At 39.6% G+C, this 19,223-nt stretch overlaps 1 protein-coding gene across 1 annotated transcript in view; it reads right to left on the bottom strand.

Moving 5' to 3' along the window:
• LOC309415228 (ectopic P granules protein 5 homolog) overlaps window positions 1-19,223 on the bottom strand; it is a gene marked incomplete at its 3' end in the record, with an annotated part of 60,275 nt that overhangs the window by 8,337 nt on the left and 32,715 nt on the right. Inside the window, exons 23-38 of the mRNA XM_082012679.1 lie at window positions 18,801-19,028; window positions 16,748-16,871; window positions 15,919-16,060; window positions 14,659-14,830; window positions 13,551-13,713; window positions 12,811-12,953; window positions 11,037-11,193; window positions 9,877-10,071; window positions 8,556-8,769; window positions 7,605-7,765; window positions 7,278-7,485; window positions 6,533-6,608; window positions 5,527-5,630; window positions 4,450-4,625; window positions 3,495-3,680; window positions 29-238 (exon numbers count right to left, since the gene is read on the bottom strand). Coding sequence (XP_081868805.1) covers window positions 29-238; window positions 3,495-3,680; window positions 4,450-4,625; window positions 5,527-5,630; window positions 6,533-6,608; window positions 7,278-7,485; window positions 7,605-7,765; window positions 8,556-8,769; window positions 9,877-10,071; window positions 11,037-11,193; window positions 12,811-12,953; window positions 13,551-13,713; window positions 14,659-14,830; window positions 15,919-16,060; window positions 16,748-16,871; window positions 18,801-19,028 — 2,659 coding nt within the window. The remainder of the gene's footprint in view (window positions 1-28; window positions 239-3,494; window positions 3,681-4,449; window positions 4,626-5,526; window positions 5,631-6,532; window positions 6,609-7,277; window positions 7,486-7,604; window positions 7,766-8,555; window positions 8,770-9,876; window positions 10,072-11,036; window positions 11,194-12,810; window positions 12,954-13,550; window positions 13,714-14,658; window positions 14,831-15,918; window positions 16,061-16,747; window positions 16,872-18,800; window positions 19,029-19,223) is intronic.

Genomic DNA, 19,223 nt, shown 5'->3' with positions numbered 1-19,223 from the left:
GAGACACTGCAAAGCCAGTTCAACTTACAAGGTGGATGTGACCATCCGACAATGCACCAAAGCCTGCTGAGATTTTCAGGAGCTTCACTATCAGTTCAGCTGCGGCATCCTTAGCAAGGATAACAGAGGGAGGGTAGTGACTGTTGCAGTAGCTGATGATGCTTTGATAAGATGAAATGCCCACAAGCTGCCAAGGAAGGGAGCTGGTCTGTCCAAGAAGATTTATGAGTGGCGATTCCTGAAGATTTAAAATACATCAGTCTAAACACCACCTTCTTTGCTGTTTTAAATTAATATTCACAGTACTCAATATTGGAAGGAAGCCCAGACTCCAGAATTTGAAGAAGACTGAGCAGAAACCCCACAGAAATAGACCACTGGGAGTCTGGCTGAAAAGAAACTCCTCATTCAAGCAGCAAGCCAATACATGTATGTCACCTCTAGCATTCACGTAACAGCACTCAGACTGCTGCAGCAGCTCTAACCAAGCACAAAAATCAGTGAGACATTAAAATTTGACACATAAACATGTAAAGACAGCTAGAAAGAAATGGAGATCCTACAAAGTAAAGTCACCTCAGTAGACGTTTAAGAAAAGCATTAAAAATATTTTTAAAAAATTAATCTAAGTTCACACTAGAGCCAGCGACAGAAGGCAGGCCCCTCAATTTTCCATTCAATGAATTATCTACTAACCTGGGGGGACCCCTCAATTGCTTATTCCTATAAATACTCTCCTGAACAGTACAGTAGCCTACGATGTCCACAACTCATACAAGCAGTGCAAGTGTCCAGGTGGAAAAGTCTCTGTGTCTCTAAGCAGCAGAGAGTCTAGCCTGTTACCGCAATCCTCCTCTCAAGGCTTCATATACATCTGCAAATTAAAAGCCACACTCCCCCGCCCCGGCACTGAGAAGCACCAAATTTCTAAACATTATAGAATGAACAAATACTGGAATTGTGTTGACAGCCAACACAACCTAAAGACTTTAAGGATCCAGAACTAACCCAAATTAATCTACCTCAACAAGAACGTGACACTGATTACATCAAATACTTCTAAAGTTGCACATGCACAGGGCAGAGAAATAAAGAGTTTGAGGTTTAGGTCAAGGTGTCACAGGAACGTTCAGGGAGGTAAAAACCGAGTGACAGCGCATCAGCTTAACACGCTGCTGGAGGCTAGGAGGGAATTCCTGAGGCTGACTCATACAACATACAAACAGGTATCTTTTGAAGCTTGAGAAGCTTCTGATAAGCAAATACATTCAGGTCAAGGCACGTGAACTGTGAACTCTGGTAATTTTCCTAAACTGGAATACCACGTTGATCAAAGGCTGCTGGTGACATCTTGACACAGCATCATGTAATGCCTCAGAGGAAATAGAAAACAGAAGACGCTGCAAGTGGGAGAAAGCTGGCAGATGTGAAATGGGACTTCTTGAAGATTACCCAGCCCCTCTGGAAGAGTCCTCCAGAAGCAATGGACTGAATCAGACTGTGCTAGATTTACCCACACAGAGCTCTTAGCAAAAGCAGGGTTTGGAAAGTTCATCCTAACACCCAGTGTTTCTCTTTCCTATTCCAAGAAGTCAGAAATACTGGAATGCAGCCATAAATGGGAAAAGCACTGAGAAAGCAGGGATGATCAAATCCCCCTTCAGAGCAAGGGAACAAGAAAACTCAACTAAGATTCAATGGATAAAGTAATCTGTCGCCAGTAACTCAGAAGCAGACAGTGACAAGCTTCTTTTTAAAGATATATCTGGTCTTCAAGATGTTGTTGCATCATTGTGACTTGTCATCACATCATACAAAGTTAGGAGGGGAGCATTTTATGGTAAAAAATAAATGTTTGCAAAAGCAGTTCTGAGTAAGGACTGAACAACGCTTACTTATAACTCCTGAGAAAACATGTTCAAGCAGAAAATATTTTCTTTTTAGACAGCTATGGAAAAAAAACCCCAACAACCTACGTTCAGATCAAATGCTGCTCTTAACCTCACGGGGCCTAACCCCATTGCTGAGTTGTGCTTAACACTGCCAACGTGAAGTGTGACCAGAACTGAAGATCAGGCTGGAAAATATCACAAACATGCACAGTGAGAGACAGAGCCAGGCATAAGCTTTTCATAAATGAATGATTCTTTACCATCCCTCCACACATTCATGTTTGCCTCTTCAGAAAAAGAAGGCAGGCACAGTGGAGGTTTACATGACTGGCCATGACAGAATAAAGGTGACTCAGGGAGCTTCCCAGTCCTTCTCACAGCACCACAGGTGCTACAAGCATGCACACCCAGTTCAAGGTGGGCTGACGGTAAACACTCTCTTCACTCAAGTCGTCAGAAAAAGCTTCACCTTAAGTTATATATAATATTGCATACGTATGCACAGGTACTATAGGTGCATATGTAAATTCTTGCTAATACTACCTCTACTTTGCATGTGCTTATAACTAAGGCTCTCCAAAACCAGGGAAAAGGAAACAGACATTTTAGTTAAGGGCTGGCCTAAGAGACAAGAAAGATATACTATGCAGCATCCCATACTTAATTATGAAAACAACTGCACAGTAGTTTTACATAACAATTATTTTTTTTTAAATGAAACTAAAATATCTATTTGTTCTTTCCCAAACACAGTGAGTCATTTTTTAACTCCAGGAAACTGTCTGTATTTATTTACCTACTCTTTACAACACAGCACCTACAGAAGCTTCTTAAAACAAAGAGCAGCTCTTCTTTTCTCACACAAGCTATACAAAATGCCTCAATGTATTCGGTCTGGCTGAGATGGAGTTGATTTTCCCCCTCACAGTGCTGTGTATTGGTAGCTAGAAAGGTGTTGATAACACACCAGTGTTTTGGCTACTGCTGAGCAGTGCTGGCACAGCATCAAGGCTGTCTCTCCAACATTCCCCCCTCACCAGTAGGCTGGGGGTGAGCAAGATCTTGGGAGAGGACACAGCCAGGAGAGCTGACCCAAACTCAAAGGGATGTTCCATACCACATGACGGCTGCTCAGCAATAAAAGCTAAGAGGAAGGGGGTGGGGCGCATTCATTATTAAGACGTTTGTCTTCCAGAGCAGCCCATACTGAAGCCCTGCTTTCCGGGAAGCGGCTGGACATCGTCTGCTGATGGGAAGTAGAGAATAAATCTTTTGGTTTCTTTTGCTTCTGCACATGGCCTTTGCTTTTGCTTTATTAAACTGCTTTGATCTTGACCGAGGAGTTTTTTCATCCCACTGAGGAAGGGAGTGACAGAGCAGCTTGGTGGGCACCTGGCAGCCAGCCAAGATCAAGCCACCACGCTCGCATAAGGATTTAGTCTTGGCCATGTCTGGAACACTGTATGGACTATTTTACCTAAGCATGAAACACTTCCAGAATAACCATTCTGCAAGTCAGAAAGTCATCACAGCCTGTGTCCTTGTTAGCAAAGGATTATTCTTCTTTTAAGACAGACAGATATGAACCTTTTCAAAAATTACCTCTTTGTCTATAAGTCGTTCCTCCTTTGCCAACAGGACCATCATATACAGCAAACAGACAATCATGTTGTGAGTCTGAGGATGAGGGTTGGGATTCCAGGCATCAGAGAGGACACTGACCCAGTTTATTTCACATAAAACATAACCCAAGAATAAGAAACAGCTCTTGGGGCTGCCTCTTTCAATCTAGGCAGGAGAAAAGAAAAAAAAAAAAAAGACAGGTACATAAAACAATGTATATTGTTATATCCAAAAATATAATCCAAATTATATCCAAAGATATAAATACATTCATACTTTTCAACTCCTTAGCCAACCATAAATCCACAGCAGCATTTTAGGTCAGCAGAGGAACAGGCAGACACTGCTGCTCCATCGTTTTGCCCCTCACCAGCAGAGTTGCACATATAACTTTCTAAGTCTCTCAAATAACCACTACTGAGTACCAAGCGTCTGCAAAGCAGAAAGAAATAATCTATTACAAACTCTTCGCTGCGTGATTGCATCCATTTCTCTTCATTCTAAGAGCAACTATGAGCCTGTTTAGAACTGCATGAAGAACTCGTCCCAAACAGATAAGCAGTAAATCCTAGAGCATTTCCACACCTATCTGCAGGTTTATGTTGTCTCAGACAACTTGGAAGTGAGAACAACATGGCAATAGTAAAATATATTAACTCTAACTAAATACGTATTAAATATATATTTAATAAATGAGACATTCAAATAGAGCAATGACAGCTTACAAAGAATGCCAGCTTTACAGCTCCCCACAACTTTGTACAAGACTCAGTAGCACTCTTTCACAAAAATCATCACTCACAAAATGAGCAGCTTGTGACTCCTACAATAAACTTTAAAAGCTTACTTGCTACAGAATTGTCTCTAGCTTTCCAGTTATTTTCAAGGGCAACACCAACTATGAACTTAATTCAACAGATACCAATGTACTCACTTTAAAGAACTCTTCCATAAGTGTCTGGTCTGGATGCATTTCCTTCCATGGAAGCCTTCGGAACTCAGTATGGTAAGCATAGAGAATAAACTCAGGCATTTTGGGGGCTGTGCAACATTCACAGTAATGCATTAGATGTAACCAGAGAGCCCCATGGTGGCTTGGCAACAGCTTATCTAAGATTCAAAGAAAATAGCTGAATTAACAACAGAAAAAAATTCACGGAAAGCTTGATTACAGAAAGAAGTCCAATTTTGAAGATGAAAAAACATAAATGCAAGTTACACTAAAATACATTAAAAAAAAATATGCACATTAAGCTTTTAGATTTTTTTTTCCCTCCAAACCAGCAAGTGGGGAAGCTTACGATTTCATGCCCTTCCTTGATCTTTTGAAGAGCTGCTGAACAATAATCTGAAGTTATAAAATAGTCCTTCCATACAGAACTTCATTGCTTTTAAGTTGGGCTGTTTTGTGGTTTGTTTGTTTTTAAAAAAAGATCTTATGTATCTCGAGTTTTGTAAAACATGCAATAATGTTATTTTTAATTATTTATTTTTCACAAGATAACTTTGAATCTAGTTCATCCCTCAAAGTTGTGAAGTGGTATTGTGAAATTAATTTTTTCCATTCCTGTGTCTAACTACACGTTAGGCACAATAAGCAAAGTTAAATTGAAGCTCAAAATGATCAGTCCTGAAGATTAAATTACCCCCAAGACTAGCTGTTGAGACACACGTATTGGTCATCGTGACATGCTACTGCATATGTTCTATGGGAACAACATACAGACCTGGAATGAAGTCAGGCACTTCTCATGACAGCTCATTTTGTTTTGCTTTTCTTCACATGAACTTCCTTATCGGACAGATATGCATTTATCAACCACTTTATCTATCCTTGCCAAAGAAAAAAAGCTGTCTTTTAAGGACGAAATAAAGAAATGCTCCCAATACCACTGCAGTGATCATTTTGGCTAAAATGATCCTCTCACGTCCCACATCTCAATCAAAAATCTTTTTTGGTCCGATAGAACAGAAAGAGCCACTACATTAAAACAGTGTGCACTTCACCCACCTTTAAAGCTCTCGTGCAAAAGCTTGATGCAATCTGTAAACAAACAGACCACGCTGGATGCTACAGGAGTGTCACTCTCTAACCAAGGGTAACAGGGCTGGTTACTTAAAAGAAGAAGCAGAACAACACAAATTTCAGTGCTGAGTTACCAGACTGTAAACAGATCATAAACACTTCAACGATTTAAACATTCTAAAGCATAGTAAATTAATATAGTAGGTAGTACACAGTAAACCCAATGTAGTAGGTATCAGAAGTCCTTTCATTCAAACTCAACTCTTTAGGACTGCTCGTTTCTTCCTTAGAAGAGGTATGTATGTCACACTGAAGATCCATGATACCACTGAGTAAGCAGAGATTACTCGCTTGATATTTCATAACTGAATTAAATTTGAAAACACAGGAATTTCTGATTGACAGCACATACCTCCTGCAGTGAACCTTCTAAATATTGGAGATGAGCTCACTGCTCAAAAAGCTTTTGGCTTTGGAAGAAAGTCAAATTTAAGTGTATAACATCACAAATAACTCTGTGTGAAGACAGAGGCACACAAGACAGTAGATCACAGGACTGATTTGGTCCAAGATTTCTTCACATACCACTGGCATTTGGGGTTGTATTTGTTTGACACTTTTGTTTTGTTTTAAACTAAGGAGTTACCAGTATCATGGAAGCTAAAAAAAAGAATCTAAAGTTTAAATTTGAGTGTTTCCAGAACTAAATGCAATCCATACTTTTCTCATCTCTGATTCCTGACCAGAGCTTGGTTACACTTCTTGTATCTGAAAAAATTGCTTAATCCGAGACTTGGAAAATTTGACTTAAGGAACTCAGGAATTAGTTCTGTAATTGTTACATATATAACACAAGTCACAGCTATTTAATGGAAGGTCACAATACAATCATAAATTAGAAAAAAAATCAGATAACAATCAAAGCCATTCTCATAGTGTTAAAGTCCTTACTTGAGCAAAAACTCATTTGATTTTAAAATGCAATATATACCTTGCATCTTCCTTATCCAAGACCAGTATCCACGGTTTAAAGAGCCCAGTAATGACTGAATACAAGGACTGCAATGCTAGAAGAAAATAAGACATAGAAGTTGCTTTTTTTCCCCTCAAATTAGCAACAGTGAACATATTACACTTTTCCAAACTTGAATACGATGTCCTTTGCTTATTCCAACATTTAATCAATTCTTCCTGTTCCAATAAAAATTTAAAATACAATATACTTAGTAGTAACTCTGGTTAACAATACGATTGTTTTAACAACAATCATAAGCATTTGCCTTGTTCAGACATTTTATTAATATCACTTTAACACATCTTTCAGATTGCAGGGGTAGTCATTATTCACACTTTAAAGCTGCATGTACTGAAATAAAAAGCATTTTGGCAATTTTCTCCAAATCAAAATCACACCATGATGAAATTCAGTAGTCATGCGTTGCCAAACCTCTGATCAGTATGAAAGATCATATTTTTCTTTGAAGAAAATATGATCTCTTCAGAAAATAATTTTAAAGCAAGCTCAAATGTAAACAAGCTTACTCCAACAATAATAAAGACAAAGGCATAAAATCCCACTAAGTAGCATCAACATATTCCATCTGTATTTCAATGTTCTCAACACCGTACAAAGGCAGAACAAGAGGATTTTACTGTATATTTAAATGGTCTTTAACAGAGGAAATTAGAAAAACTGAGTGCCTGTTCTGAAGTAATTTGCTTTCAAGACACATTACCTGCTAGAGTTCTGTTACTGCCAATAGGCTCTTGGGCTAAATTGGCAACTTCGCTGTCAATAAGTTGTTTAATAAGATACTCCAGAAATTTATTCACTTCAGGCACATAAGGACTCCATTTTGAAAACAGGCCAAAAGTCCTGAAGTCCATCAAAGCCAGCCGGAGTTTGCAGAAAGATGTGGAAAACCATTCTATTGTCTCTCGAACCTGTAAGGAGGAGGAAACTATTAATCAGCTACAGAAGGACTGCACAGCAGTGTTATTTGTCACTGGTGGGCATCTGTTCCAGCTGCAAAACATAATAAATCAACTAGAGAGGCACCCACCTGTTCTGCAGAGAGGAGAATTTTTGCAGCATCCCGCAATGCAGGACTTTCAGTAGAATCACTTTTCTTGAAGCTTCCCTGTTCAGTCACCGGTGAACCACATCCCAAAGCTTTAAGTGATGCCTTCCAACAGTCAGGGCTTAGAAGCTGCTCTGATGAGCCTTAGGAGAAAGAGAAGGGAATGGATTTGTGAAAAATCAGAAGGGTATTAGCCCCTTTCTCAATGTGAGTCAGAAAAGTTCAAATTAGCGCTCCCTACTGCATGAAAAGAATTAGGTAAGGCATGAGTTTGAAAGCCCAAAGTTTAAGGGTGAGAGATAATGTTTAATTCCCAAACATAAGTAATTTAATATTCCTTTTTGGTATCTACATGCTCTCTCCTTAAAGAGTTTCCCAAGCACTCAGTACACCCCTGGCTGCATATGCGTATTAAGAGAGAGTTGCTGCCTCTGCACATGTGATCTGACAGAAAGGAAGTACTTTTGTTCTCATTTTAGAGGCACAGCAGATTATAGATAGCATCTAATGCCAACCAGGACATCTTCAGCATCAGTCCCAGGTCTCTGTAATTCCAGTTCTCAGTTTGACATTGAAGGGTGCTCAAGAACAAGGATGCTGCATTACAGATGGTGGTATAATTATCAATTAATAAGTGCTTCCATTAATAGAAACCTCTCCTCTATCCTTACCCTGTAAAACATGGGCTGAAAAATCTGTTGTCACCGACTTGTGCACTTCAGCCTACAGAAAAGCGTTTCTTTCTAGTAGAGCTAAAATATGTCTAATAAAAGCGTATCGCATAGCACAGACATAAATGTGCATATAGAAACATTTTTAAAGTTGAAATCATTCTGTACTTGTTGCTATCTAACTCTACTGCACGCAGTTCGTATCTTTAAGCCAGAAGAGTTCTGTATGAAAGGCTTAGTACGGATCAATTCAGATACTCACTTTGCACGAACAATCTTAGAAAATCACTATAGTGATCAGGGAATCGATACTGGAGAAGGTTAGTCCAATGCTTGCAGAAGATATTAAATGGCATCAAAATATCTTCTTCAGGTTCAAGGCCACATGCATTGAGAGCCAAGTGAATAGACTCCAGAAGCTTGGTACGTTCAGATAGAGGTGGCTTAGCAACGCTTAACCATTGCATAAGGTCAAACTAGAACAGAGGACAGAAAGCATTTGTAAGTAGAAGCTTTAGCAGCCACAACACCTTTAGGAGAAGGAAGAAATTGTCAGGGGAAAAAAAAAAAATCCTGACATTTTTATATATTTAAGAAAAAAGAAAAAAAAAGAATTTGCACCTCATTATCCCCAGCTCAAAACCAAGGTAAAACTCTAAGGTTACAATTCAGCATATTACAGAAGTCCCCAAATTTATGAAACAGCCCGTAGCAGGGGTTCTCAGATTCATTAAAATGCGTATGAATTTCCACACTTCGGTACCACTGCCAAACACACACTTGCAAGCATTACGCGGGGTAATCTCTGTAGCCCATAAATTTTCAAGTAGAGGTGCAAAGCTGTTGTAGCTTCTAGGCCATCTGTTCAGACCTAGGTCCGCAGGGAGAAAACCGATCATTGCCACTAAGGACAGCTCAGAATCATGCCCAAAACAGACTGCCTGCTACTCACAGCTGTCGAACCCTGTCTCTGTGCAACTAATGAAGAGAATTAGAGCGATATCAAAGCCTAAGTATAATAGTAATTTCTCCACTGGCAACACAGGTATGCAGTATCACACAGCCCTGAAACAACAGATGTGCAAATCACTTGCTCTTACCTAATTCTGTGTGTTTTAAGATAGGCAGAAAGGACATGGGTGCCAAACAGAGATGGAAGATTCTGACATTGTTCCATTATTTTTTGTTTGTTGGTTTTGTTTTTAAAATACCTGGGATTCACTGGCTACTTTGATTAATGTCTCTCCAGAGATATCAGGCAGAAGAAGCCACCAACAGCCTGCTAAAATTTCAAGAGTAAGAATGCACTGAAGAGCAAGCCCTAGGAAGCACATAGTGATACTACCTGGGGTAGGAAAGGGTAGTTTAAGCTTCCTATTTGCTTTTGCTTCCAGGCCCTCTTGAGCCTAAATACAACACACACAATTCAGGATGAGCAACACAGATCTACAGAACCTGTCAATGTTATTTTAAAGTACCAGATTTGCACCTCTTTCTTCCTTAGCCTAAAGTCACAGTCTTTGGGAAAAGAACACCCACAAAAGCAACCCACAAACCAGACACAGCATTCAGGAGTACTTTACTTTTGTCAGCAGCATGAAGACAACATCACTGTTATCCTCACTCAGAAAGGCCACGACTTTTTCATATAAAGTCACAAATTCACTGGGAGAGGCAACAGGAGTGAAGTATGGAGAAAGGAGAGTACAGAGCCTTCGATTCTGCAGGATCGTCTGGAGGAGATGTTTGCACTCTGACTTGGTGCCACTGATGAACACCTGAGGAAAGCAGGAATGGAGAGAACTAGTATGAATCTATTGGGGGAAAAAAACCCACCTCTTAGAGCTTTTTCTTGAGACCAGCACAATTTTGGATCTTTTAAAAATAGGAAGTTTTCTCAAAAATGACAGATTGTATGAAATCAACTTCAACTACATACTGCTGTTCCACAAAATATAATGTAAAATAAACATGTTTCCCAAGCATACTTAAGAACAGCACTTGTGACCAACACATGTTGTAGAAAAATACCTAGAAATACAATTTTTCTGATGGGCTAGCAAAAGAAAACGAATCCAGATTTCAGCAGCCCTGCTGAACAAAGGAAAAATTTACACAGAACTACGGCTATGGAGAGCTTTTCAGCACTTCAGCTGTCAGAGGCACTTAAGGACAGCTGCACATGGAAACAAACTGTATTTAAGAGATGAAAATAAACACCTAGACCCAAAGCAGAGGCTAATGTTTTTTCTTAGAGCACCCACATAATGTGTTCCCCACAGCAAATATTACCAAAAACAACAGGCACTTATGTGCTCTACCAGCAAACTTCTGGCTCTCTACACAAAAAATATTTATTGCCAGGCTGTAGAAGACAGGTGTCTAAACACAGAGGTTGACAAGACATATGTCTGCTAAAAAATGATTCATAACAGCAAAATATATGCCAAAACACTCTTCTACCCACTGGAAGTATCCAAAATTTAGTTACCTGCCCAAAAATCCAGCCTTAGCATTTAACTAAGATCAGGGCTAAGCAGGCATCTGAGAGCAACAGTTTCTGTTTTGCTTATATGCAAGCTTAAACTCTCCTAACGACTCTGCATATTATACAATTAGTTAAAAGGAAAACGGGATAGAAGCTTAGAAGTTAATTTTCAGGTTTCTGAATGCTTTAGACCCCCAGTATCAGCAGACAATTGGGATAAGCATTACGCATTCAAAAATCAGAGAATAAACTCACTTGGCCTAGAATTTCTATGCAGGACGTGAAGAACTGCCTTGTGGGAGGATTGCGTTGAGTTTCATCACACACATATTCCACTAATGTGAAAAACAAACTAATTCCGACTTTCTTAATTGCAGGCATAGGCTGTACTTTGTAGATATTTATTAAGGCCCTGAAAAAAAAAAAAGGGGGGGCAGATTAAATTTATGGATGGAAAACAATCTGTGACAATAAAGAAAGATTTCTTGCCAATATATAGCCTTGAGATGGGTATTTCTGGCTTACGTGATAATCAAGCATGGGTTCACAGAATCACAGCACAGCTGAAGTTGGGAGGGACCTCTGGAGGGCAACTGGACCAACCCCACCCTCCTCAAGCAGGGCCTCCTACAGCTATGGACTATGCTCAGGACTATGCCCAGACAGCTTCTGAGTATCTGCAAGGACAGAGACTCTACAACCTCTCTGGGCAGCCTGTGTCACTCCTCACAGTAAACGAGTGTTTCCTGATGTTCAGAGGGAACCTCCTGTGTTTCAGTTTGTGTTCATTGCCTCTTGTCCTGCCACTAGGCACCCCTGAAAAGAGCGTGGCTCCATCGTCTTTTCACCCTCCCTTCAGGTATTTCTATACATTGATGAGAACTTCCTGAGCCTTCTCATATCCAGGCTGAACAGTCCCAGGTTTAGCTCAAGTTATTTTGCTCCCTGAAATGGGTACCCCCAAACCTTAGAAAGTCTCCAAAATCAGAGTCGGAAAGTGTTCATCAAAAGACTTTTCACAGCATAGTTCCAATAGATTATTTCTCCCTCAAATCATGTATTAGTCATGTTCTTAGGCTATCGCAACTACATTTGTAGTGCAAAAAAATGAAGCTAAGCAATAAAAGAATTAGAACAGAATCAATCTTTCCTTCTGTATTGCCAAATAAACATTTTGTTGAGCTCAAACCCCCATCTTCACTGAGTATGAATTAAAACATCTGAAGAACACGCAGTTCCACTGATGTAAAACCCAAGAACTAGCTCATCCACAGAATTTTTCAGATTAATGATCAAGAATGAACATGTAGAAATAGTAACCAAAAGTTTTCACTTGTACAGTGAGTATAGTCTACAGAAAACCGACTACACTAAAAGAATCCCAGCAGAAATCTAGAAGATTGAGAAGAATAGTGTTGCAAAACCAGACCTCTGGGATGAACTCTAGAAGGCCTTCAAGAGGAATATGCCCTTGGACTAATCCATTTATTCACCCCCGCAAAAAAGTGGTATTACATAGTCCTCTTTCACGGCATGATTTTATTTCACATATTGAAAAGCTACTTCAAATCACAATTCTCTATTAATGAACTATGTCCTGCACTATTAGTGGGAAAAACCTACAGAAAAATACATTAAAAACATACAGTTTGGCCTATGGTTGAAACAGCTCTGGCACAAGTTTGCCATTTCCTGAAGTTTAACACAGCATCCTTGTCATCACTCAACATGCTTTTGCAGGGTTAGAAGGGCTATTCTAATACACAGTACAATAAATTGAAGTAGAAAGCAATACTGTGTGCCCTGTGGAGGCTTAGTGACCAGCATTTAGCCTCTTCTGATAATACACAGAGTTATACCTTTAGAGGTCTGTGTCACAAACATACAGGTGTCAGGATTCCAGCTCTGTTGTTGACCCAAGTTGATAACCATTACGCAAAACACACAAACAGGGTCCACATCTTAACTCTAATATATAGAAAAAGAAATATAAAACATCGCTCCCTAAAACAGTGTCTGAACAACCTACGTTATAAAATTTTCCACATGTACTGCTGCTTCCACAACACAGAGAGAAGGTGGCTTCGTAGCTTCTGCCTGCAGTTGTCTCACTTCTTTACGCAAAGCATGAAGCTGCTGGCTCACTGCTTCATTTTTATGTTTCCCTTCAAACTAAATGACAAAGAGACACATATTCATTTCAGAATAATATTTTTTGCTGAAACTCTTTGATGTTGCACCTATTTGTAAAAAGATGAAGCAGAGCCCAGTAAGAGAACTCTGAACACAGATGGTTTTCCCCTGAGAGTTTTGATCAGATCTAATACATCGTGCCCAAGCATACACCCTTGGTCATGTTCCTATTTAATCACACACTAATGTAATTCATGTCTTATGTAAGACTTTTAATCCACGGGGACTGAAACTTAGAGGGGATCAAGAAATTCATATACCAAGCAACATGGGAGTATTTCTATAAACATTTTCATGCTTCTATTCCTATCAGTGAGCATATTCCCACATTCACACATCGGGAAGCAGTTTAGAATGGATGCTATGAGCAAAACAAACTTTATGCAACAATTTATTCTTCAGCTGTTGATCTGCATCTCCTTTTGAGCATTACACATTAGGTATTTCAGGTAACTATTATGTGTGTATGGTAGCAGTTGAGCAAACAAATCCAGTCTTGTAACCATTCAGTCATTTCACTTTCATTACCCATGTCTGACAGCCCCAAGACAGAAGAGATGATGCCATGTCTCTAACCTGAATGGTTAGAAGAGCTGCTCCCTGACAGCCTTTATTTGAAGTTCCCCGGCACTCCAAATGAAGGGTGATCTGCTCTTCCCGATTGACATACAGCTTAGGTACTGTGTCCAATATTTCACTATTAAGAGCAACGTGCTGAGATTCCCAGAGAGCTGCAGTTCTGAAAAGCATTTATTAATAAAGTTAAGAAAATCTTTAGTGGAAACAGTAATACTAAGAATTTATAAGTAAGAGATGAGACTTCAATTTAATGTGCTGTACAAAGACTCATGACACTTTCCTAGAAAATATAAAAGGTTATTAAATGAAACTGAGTTAAAACTTCAAAGTAATAGCACTTCAAAGTAATACAAAAATAGTTTCATAAGAACAAAACTAGTCAAGACTGCATGAGTTCTTTTTAATTATTCTACATGATAACCTGGAAGGATATTAAATAGATCACTTTCTGTAGGAAATGCAATTTTCCACTAGACAAAAAGCTGGACTGTGGGATGATTCAGCCAACAAAAAAATGCCCACCTAAAATTGCTGCTGGAATTGTTTAGACACATCCTCTCTTGGGCTCAGCGAGTTTTGTTTTGATTTTTAATACTGGTATTAAATTACTACATTGGGTGACAACAGCTATAGATTCATCAGCTATGTTTGAAAATAATTCAGCTGGATTCTCTTAGTAGGAAAATTAAAACCAGAAAGTCTCTTTCAGTCAACGCTAACAGTCCCAGAAATCAGATTTCTCTCTTGGGGGTTCCAGTGCTTCACATTGCAGCTACTACATTCATGCAAAAGGGTTAACTTATGGTCAACAAATCTAGGCTAAAGGGAGGCTTTATTTTAAGAAGTATGACAAATGAGAAAAACTGTAGAAGTTAGATGTCAGTTGATGTAATCTCAGTCATTAGATAAGACTTGTGTAGTCTTATCTCAGTTAAAGGAGTGGAATAATATGACAGCCAAGAAAAAAAAAACAAAACAACTGGGACAAGAAGCAGAAATCAACTACCGACAGTCTTGTGACAACACAAATGAGGCTGCTGTAAAGGGCACCTGAAGACACCGCTAGACACGCTAGTGAGGCAGAAAGAACACAGCTATGGCTTACTTGGCATGTTGCTGCAAGATGGCAAGGTCCGTGCGCATGAGCTGAACTGCTTCTTTCTGACTTACTAGACTGGCAGAGGAAATAACTGGCACAGGAGCTCTCATCGTCTGGAGCGGAAGAAGGGGCTTAGGAGTATCAAACTTCTTCAAATTATTCATTATCCTCTCTTTGGCTAAAAAAAGAAAGCAGAAGGAAGTTTTGTCAATAAGAAATTTAGAGGAAATTGAACAAAAACATTATTTAATTCAGAATTTTTCTGCATGAAACATTTTTAGCAGCAGACAAATATTTCTCATGTTTTCTCCCTTTTTAAAAATAGTCTTCCTATTTTTGTTGACAAAGTTTATTTCACACAGCTAGTTTTCATGATCAGCTCCATCTCACAACATTAAGATCCAAGACACCACTGCTTTCCTTGTTTCCCCCAGCCACTCCCTACCTTCTACCCTTCCAATTTTCCTCTTATCACCCCATTTATTCTCTTCATTGGACAGAAGCTCCCAGACCCAGTCTGCTAAGCCAAATTCATCTTCTCCCTACAATTCATCCCCATCTCTAGTCTTGTCAGCTCCCATTCCTCCCCAAAGCACAGCTCTCTCCTCCTGCTATTTCCCACTCAGTTCCTTTGCCCAAACACCGACAGTTCACCTATGAAACTATTCCAGTTTCCTTCTATTCCCTCGCATCCCTTTGTTAATCACCCCCCCCCCAATCCAATCTCACCATATCCTTAATGTACCTACCATGACTATTATCCCCTTGTGTGCTAGAACAACCCTTTCACCGTGCCAAAATTCCAGGGAAACAGCACGGAAAGACATTGGGAACAACAAAAAAAATAAACAAATAAAAATGCACAACAAAAAAAAGTCCCAAGCGACAATCTTTCTGTTTTCAGTTACAGTGGTTTTTGCCTTTGCTTACAGCTGTCTATCTAAACTTCAGGAAAATTCAGCCTGTCTGAAGCATGCTCTGTGCAGAGGAATCTTTGGCAAGTTCACCCCGAAGCTCGAGGTACAACATGACCTGCTGTTCTGTGATGTGGCAAACTTCAAACCAAAAATATCAATGTTAGCCTCTCACACGGGCACCTTAGTGAGAACAGCATGAAAACTTCATGCAAAATACTGTACCCATAAAAACCATACTCTGTTAACATCTTTATTCACAAGCATCATTATGTTCCGAAAGAAACCAGGGCTTCAACCTCCTAAGAATTCTTTCTGGCCTGGTTTCATTAAAAATATTCTTATCTCTTACCTGATAAAGGGTTGGTGAAATCTGTTTGCCCTGCAGAAACACAGGGTGTATGTGATTCAAGCTGAACCTGCAGCCAAAGATTTAGAGCTTCCTGAAACTCATGGTGTATAAGTTCAACATTGACATATTCCATCCACAAATCCTAAAGCACAAAAGAATTAAATTATCATTCCCACTTTGATCAGTACCGTATGCTTGCATCCACCCCAGTAGCTGGGGAACTAAAATAAGTACATAAAACTAGACCTTGCAGTTTTTCAGTCATAGGAAAATACTACTAGGGAAAAAATCTAAACTGAAGAAAAAAGCTGCAGCATTTTTATCACGTAAACAGATAAGCCACTTGAAAACCATTCGTCACACCTGGAGAAGAAATCTGACAAATACACATGCTATAATTTCTAACAAATTAGAGTGAAAGGGTACAGATTATTAAAACTCAGTTCCTAAAAAAGGAACACAGAGTAAACCAAAATAGTCTAAACCATCATGGCACAATTAACTAACCTAAGCTAAGGCAGGCTGCATTTCTAGTAGTCACTTATCCTAGAGAAATAAAAACAAAGCAGGCAGGAAGAAATGCCCTTCCAAAATCTCTGTGTTCTTATTAAGGAAGAAACCTACTCATGAGTCCTCGCTCAAATATAAAAGGCGGCAGTTTGGGATAGCACAGGATTTTTAGGAAAAAAGTTAGAGCTGTGAAGGTATCATACGTGCCACAGGTGTACTAGAGACCAGTGACACCAAGTCTCTCACTAATTTAGAAGGCCCACTTTAACAAGTGAAGTGAATTTTGGATCCCAGATTGCCAATATCATTGCGACTTCACCTGTTGATTCTGCATGACTTTAGCAAGTCTATGTGCATCATACTGCTTCGGTAAAGAAGGAATGTATGTGTCTCCTTTCTGGAAACTCTCTTCTTCCAACCACAAAACAAAAACATTACAAAGCCTGAGAAGAAAAACAAAAAAAGGAATAAAATAAATCAATATGAACTTTAATCGTATGCATAGCATGTATTACACAGCAGTCTCATTCTGGGGTGTAGAGCTAAGGCAACAAATCATGCTGCAAGTTAACACGGCTCAAAATGTAGAGGTTTCAGATGCGTTGCAACTAGCTTACTAAGTGTCAGTTCAAAGACCAGCAGTAGAAAGATGTTATTTGGAAAAGTATGAAGGGCAATAACCAAGAGCAACAGACCAGATTTTGATAAGGAAAATATTGATGCAAATTAGCAAACATGACCCAGGACTGGAAGTGTCTCTTATGTCAGAGAATCATATTGACAACCCCATTCAAAAGACCGATGCAGGAAAAAAGATTATTTCTGAGCAAGTCTGGCTTCTCACCCCATCACTTCTCTAGAGTGCCTGCTCTAAAAGCTCACAACTGAGTTACATCTTTTAATTTCTTGTCAGACTCAAATTCACAGCTAGTTTATTCCCATTTCCTCCTCTGCTACCACTGTACTTTAACATAAATACACTTCTTTCTTCGACTGGCATCGCTCTGAGGGGTACCCTTTTTATGATCATATCATCCAAGCTTCCCTGATTAAATTACAGGAACAACTAGAATACCATTAAATCTTTGCACTGTGGTATTAAATATCACGAGCAAACTCCTGTTTTCTGTATTAGTGTAACTGGTGAAAAAATGGAAGTAGTCTAGTTCCAAGAGGCAGCTCTGATGAACTCTACCAATGTTTTCCCTCTTGTCTAGGGGGTCTTAAACTTCCTGAGCATAAGATTTACTTGTCTGTAGAGCCGTCTGGTTATGCTGGAGTGGGGAACTCCTTTGAAATGAAAGACTGAAAATATTAATCAAGTTACACACAGTGAACACCTCTGGATTATTTTTCACAAATGACCAAGCAGGATTTATGATCTCCCTTGTTTGCTTGTACAGTACCTACTGATTTCTAGGGTCGGGGGGAAAGCACTTAAAAGAAGCTCAGATCCCATATGATCCCATATGCCCAAACCCCCAGAACAAGGGACTCTTTCCAAATAACCCTTTCAACTAGTTTCTGGGAATATTCAGATACTGTAATGCTGCAAATATTTCTTAAGGTAAACTTCTCAGAGCACAAGTCTCCATGGAACAGAACCATGGACTTCTGAACAGCATAGCTACAGTCTCAGTGTGCATGAGATAAGGAGCTCTTAGAAGTTACCACCCATTAGGAGCTTTTAGAAGTTACCACCCATTAGGAGCTCTTAGAAGTTACCACCCCTTACAAAAGTGAGCATTCACCAGCTGACTTGCAGTGAGTGGCCATGCCCATCTCCTTAGCCTACTCCAACACAAGGAGATAGTCTTGTGCTAAGGTTTTGGTTAAGCAGACATTTCACTTGCCAGCTGGCACAGAACACACTTGTCACGCTCAACTTCAGCATGCTGTGTAAACTGCACTGAGTCATGTATTGAAGTCCCCAGTAATTTCCCTAACCAAGTAATCCTCCGCAGACATAAATTTAGGCCCTGGTCTGCGACAAACAGATGTATACACACAAAGTAGTGTTTTGCATTTATAGCTACCAATGTACATATCGGTAGCAGATATGTCTAAAGTACAAATATTTTACCAGCACGAGGATACCATTAATTAAAAAGCAAAGCTCTTCCCTAAGGGGAGCAACAACTCTATCAAGAATGTTTTATTTTTAGTAGTAAAATCAGCTGCCCCTCAAGCAAAACAAGTTTTATCAACAGAGGGACAGATTTGACCACAACTAAGCATATAACAAGCGCCTGCGGTACATCTAGGTCAGCCAACGGTCACATCCCTTCACACCTCCCACAGCTAAGACTGTGCTCTAGCAGTAGCTCAGGGGATTGCATTGAGTAAGATTGACCTGGGCAGTCTTTTTTTACCTGACAAGTTCCTTATGCAGTTCTGGTGAAGTCAGGTAGTCTGATGAGCAGCTTGCCTTCTCTGGTGATCTGTCACTGCCCTCTGCAGGACTCACCACTCTTAGTGCTTTACTGGCAGCATGGTGGAAGTCTGCTACCTCTATTAAGCGCTGCTTCATTTCATTTAGTAAGTTAACATGAGCTGCACTCTGGAAAAAACGTCTTCCAATACAGCCATCTACGGGTAATCTAAAAATGAACAAAAAAGCATCACAAAGTCTTGTTGCAAGTGTCAAATCAGCACCTCTGCAAAAAAATTGACTCTTTAGAGAAGTTGCTGGTACCCACTGCTTTCAGGTGCAGTCTTAGTGTGAGGCACTTAACCTCACTTGCAGTGCAAATTTATTAGTGCTTGATAATCTGTTAGAGCCCTTATGATCAGAC

Source organism: Phaethon aethereus (assembly GCF_964289735.1).
Source record: "Phaethon aethereus genome assembly, chromosome: W".
Taxonomy (NCBI): Eukaryota; Metazoa; Chordata; class Aves; order Phaethontiformes; family Phaethontidae; genus Phaethon; species Phaethon aethereus.
The sequence above is the reverse complement of the archived record's forward strand: the minus strand, read 5'-3'. Positions and strand labels throughout refer to the sequence as shown.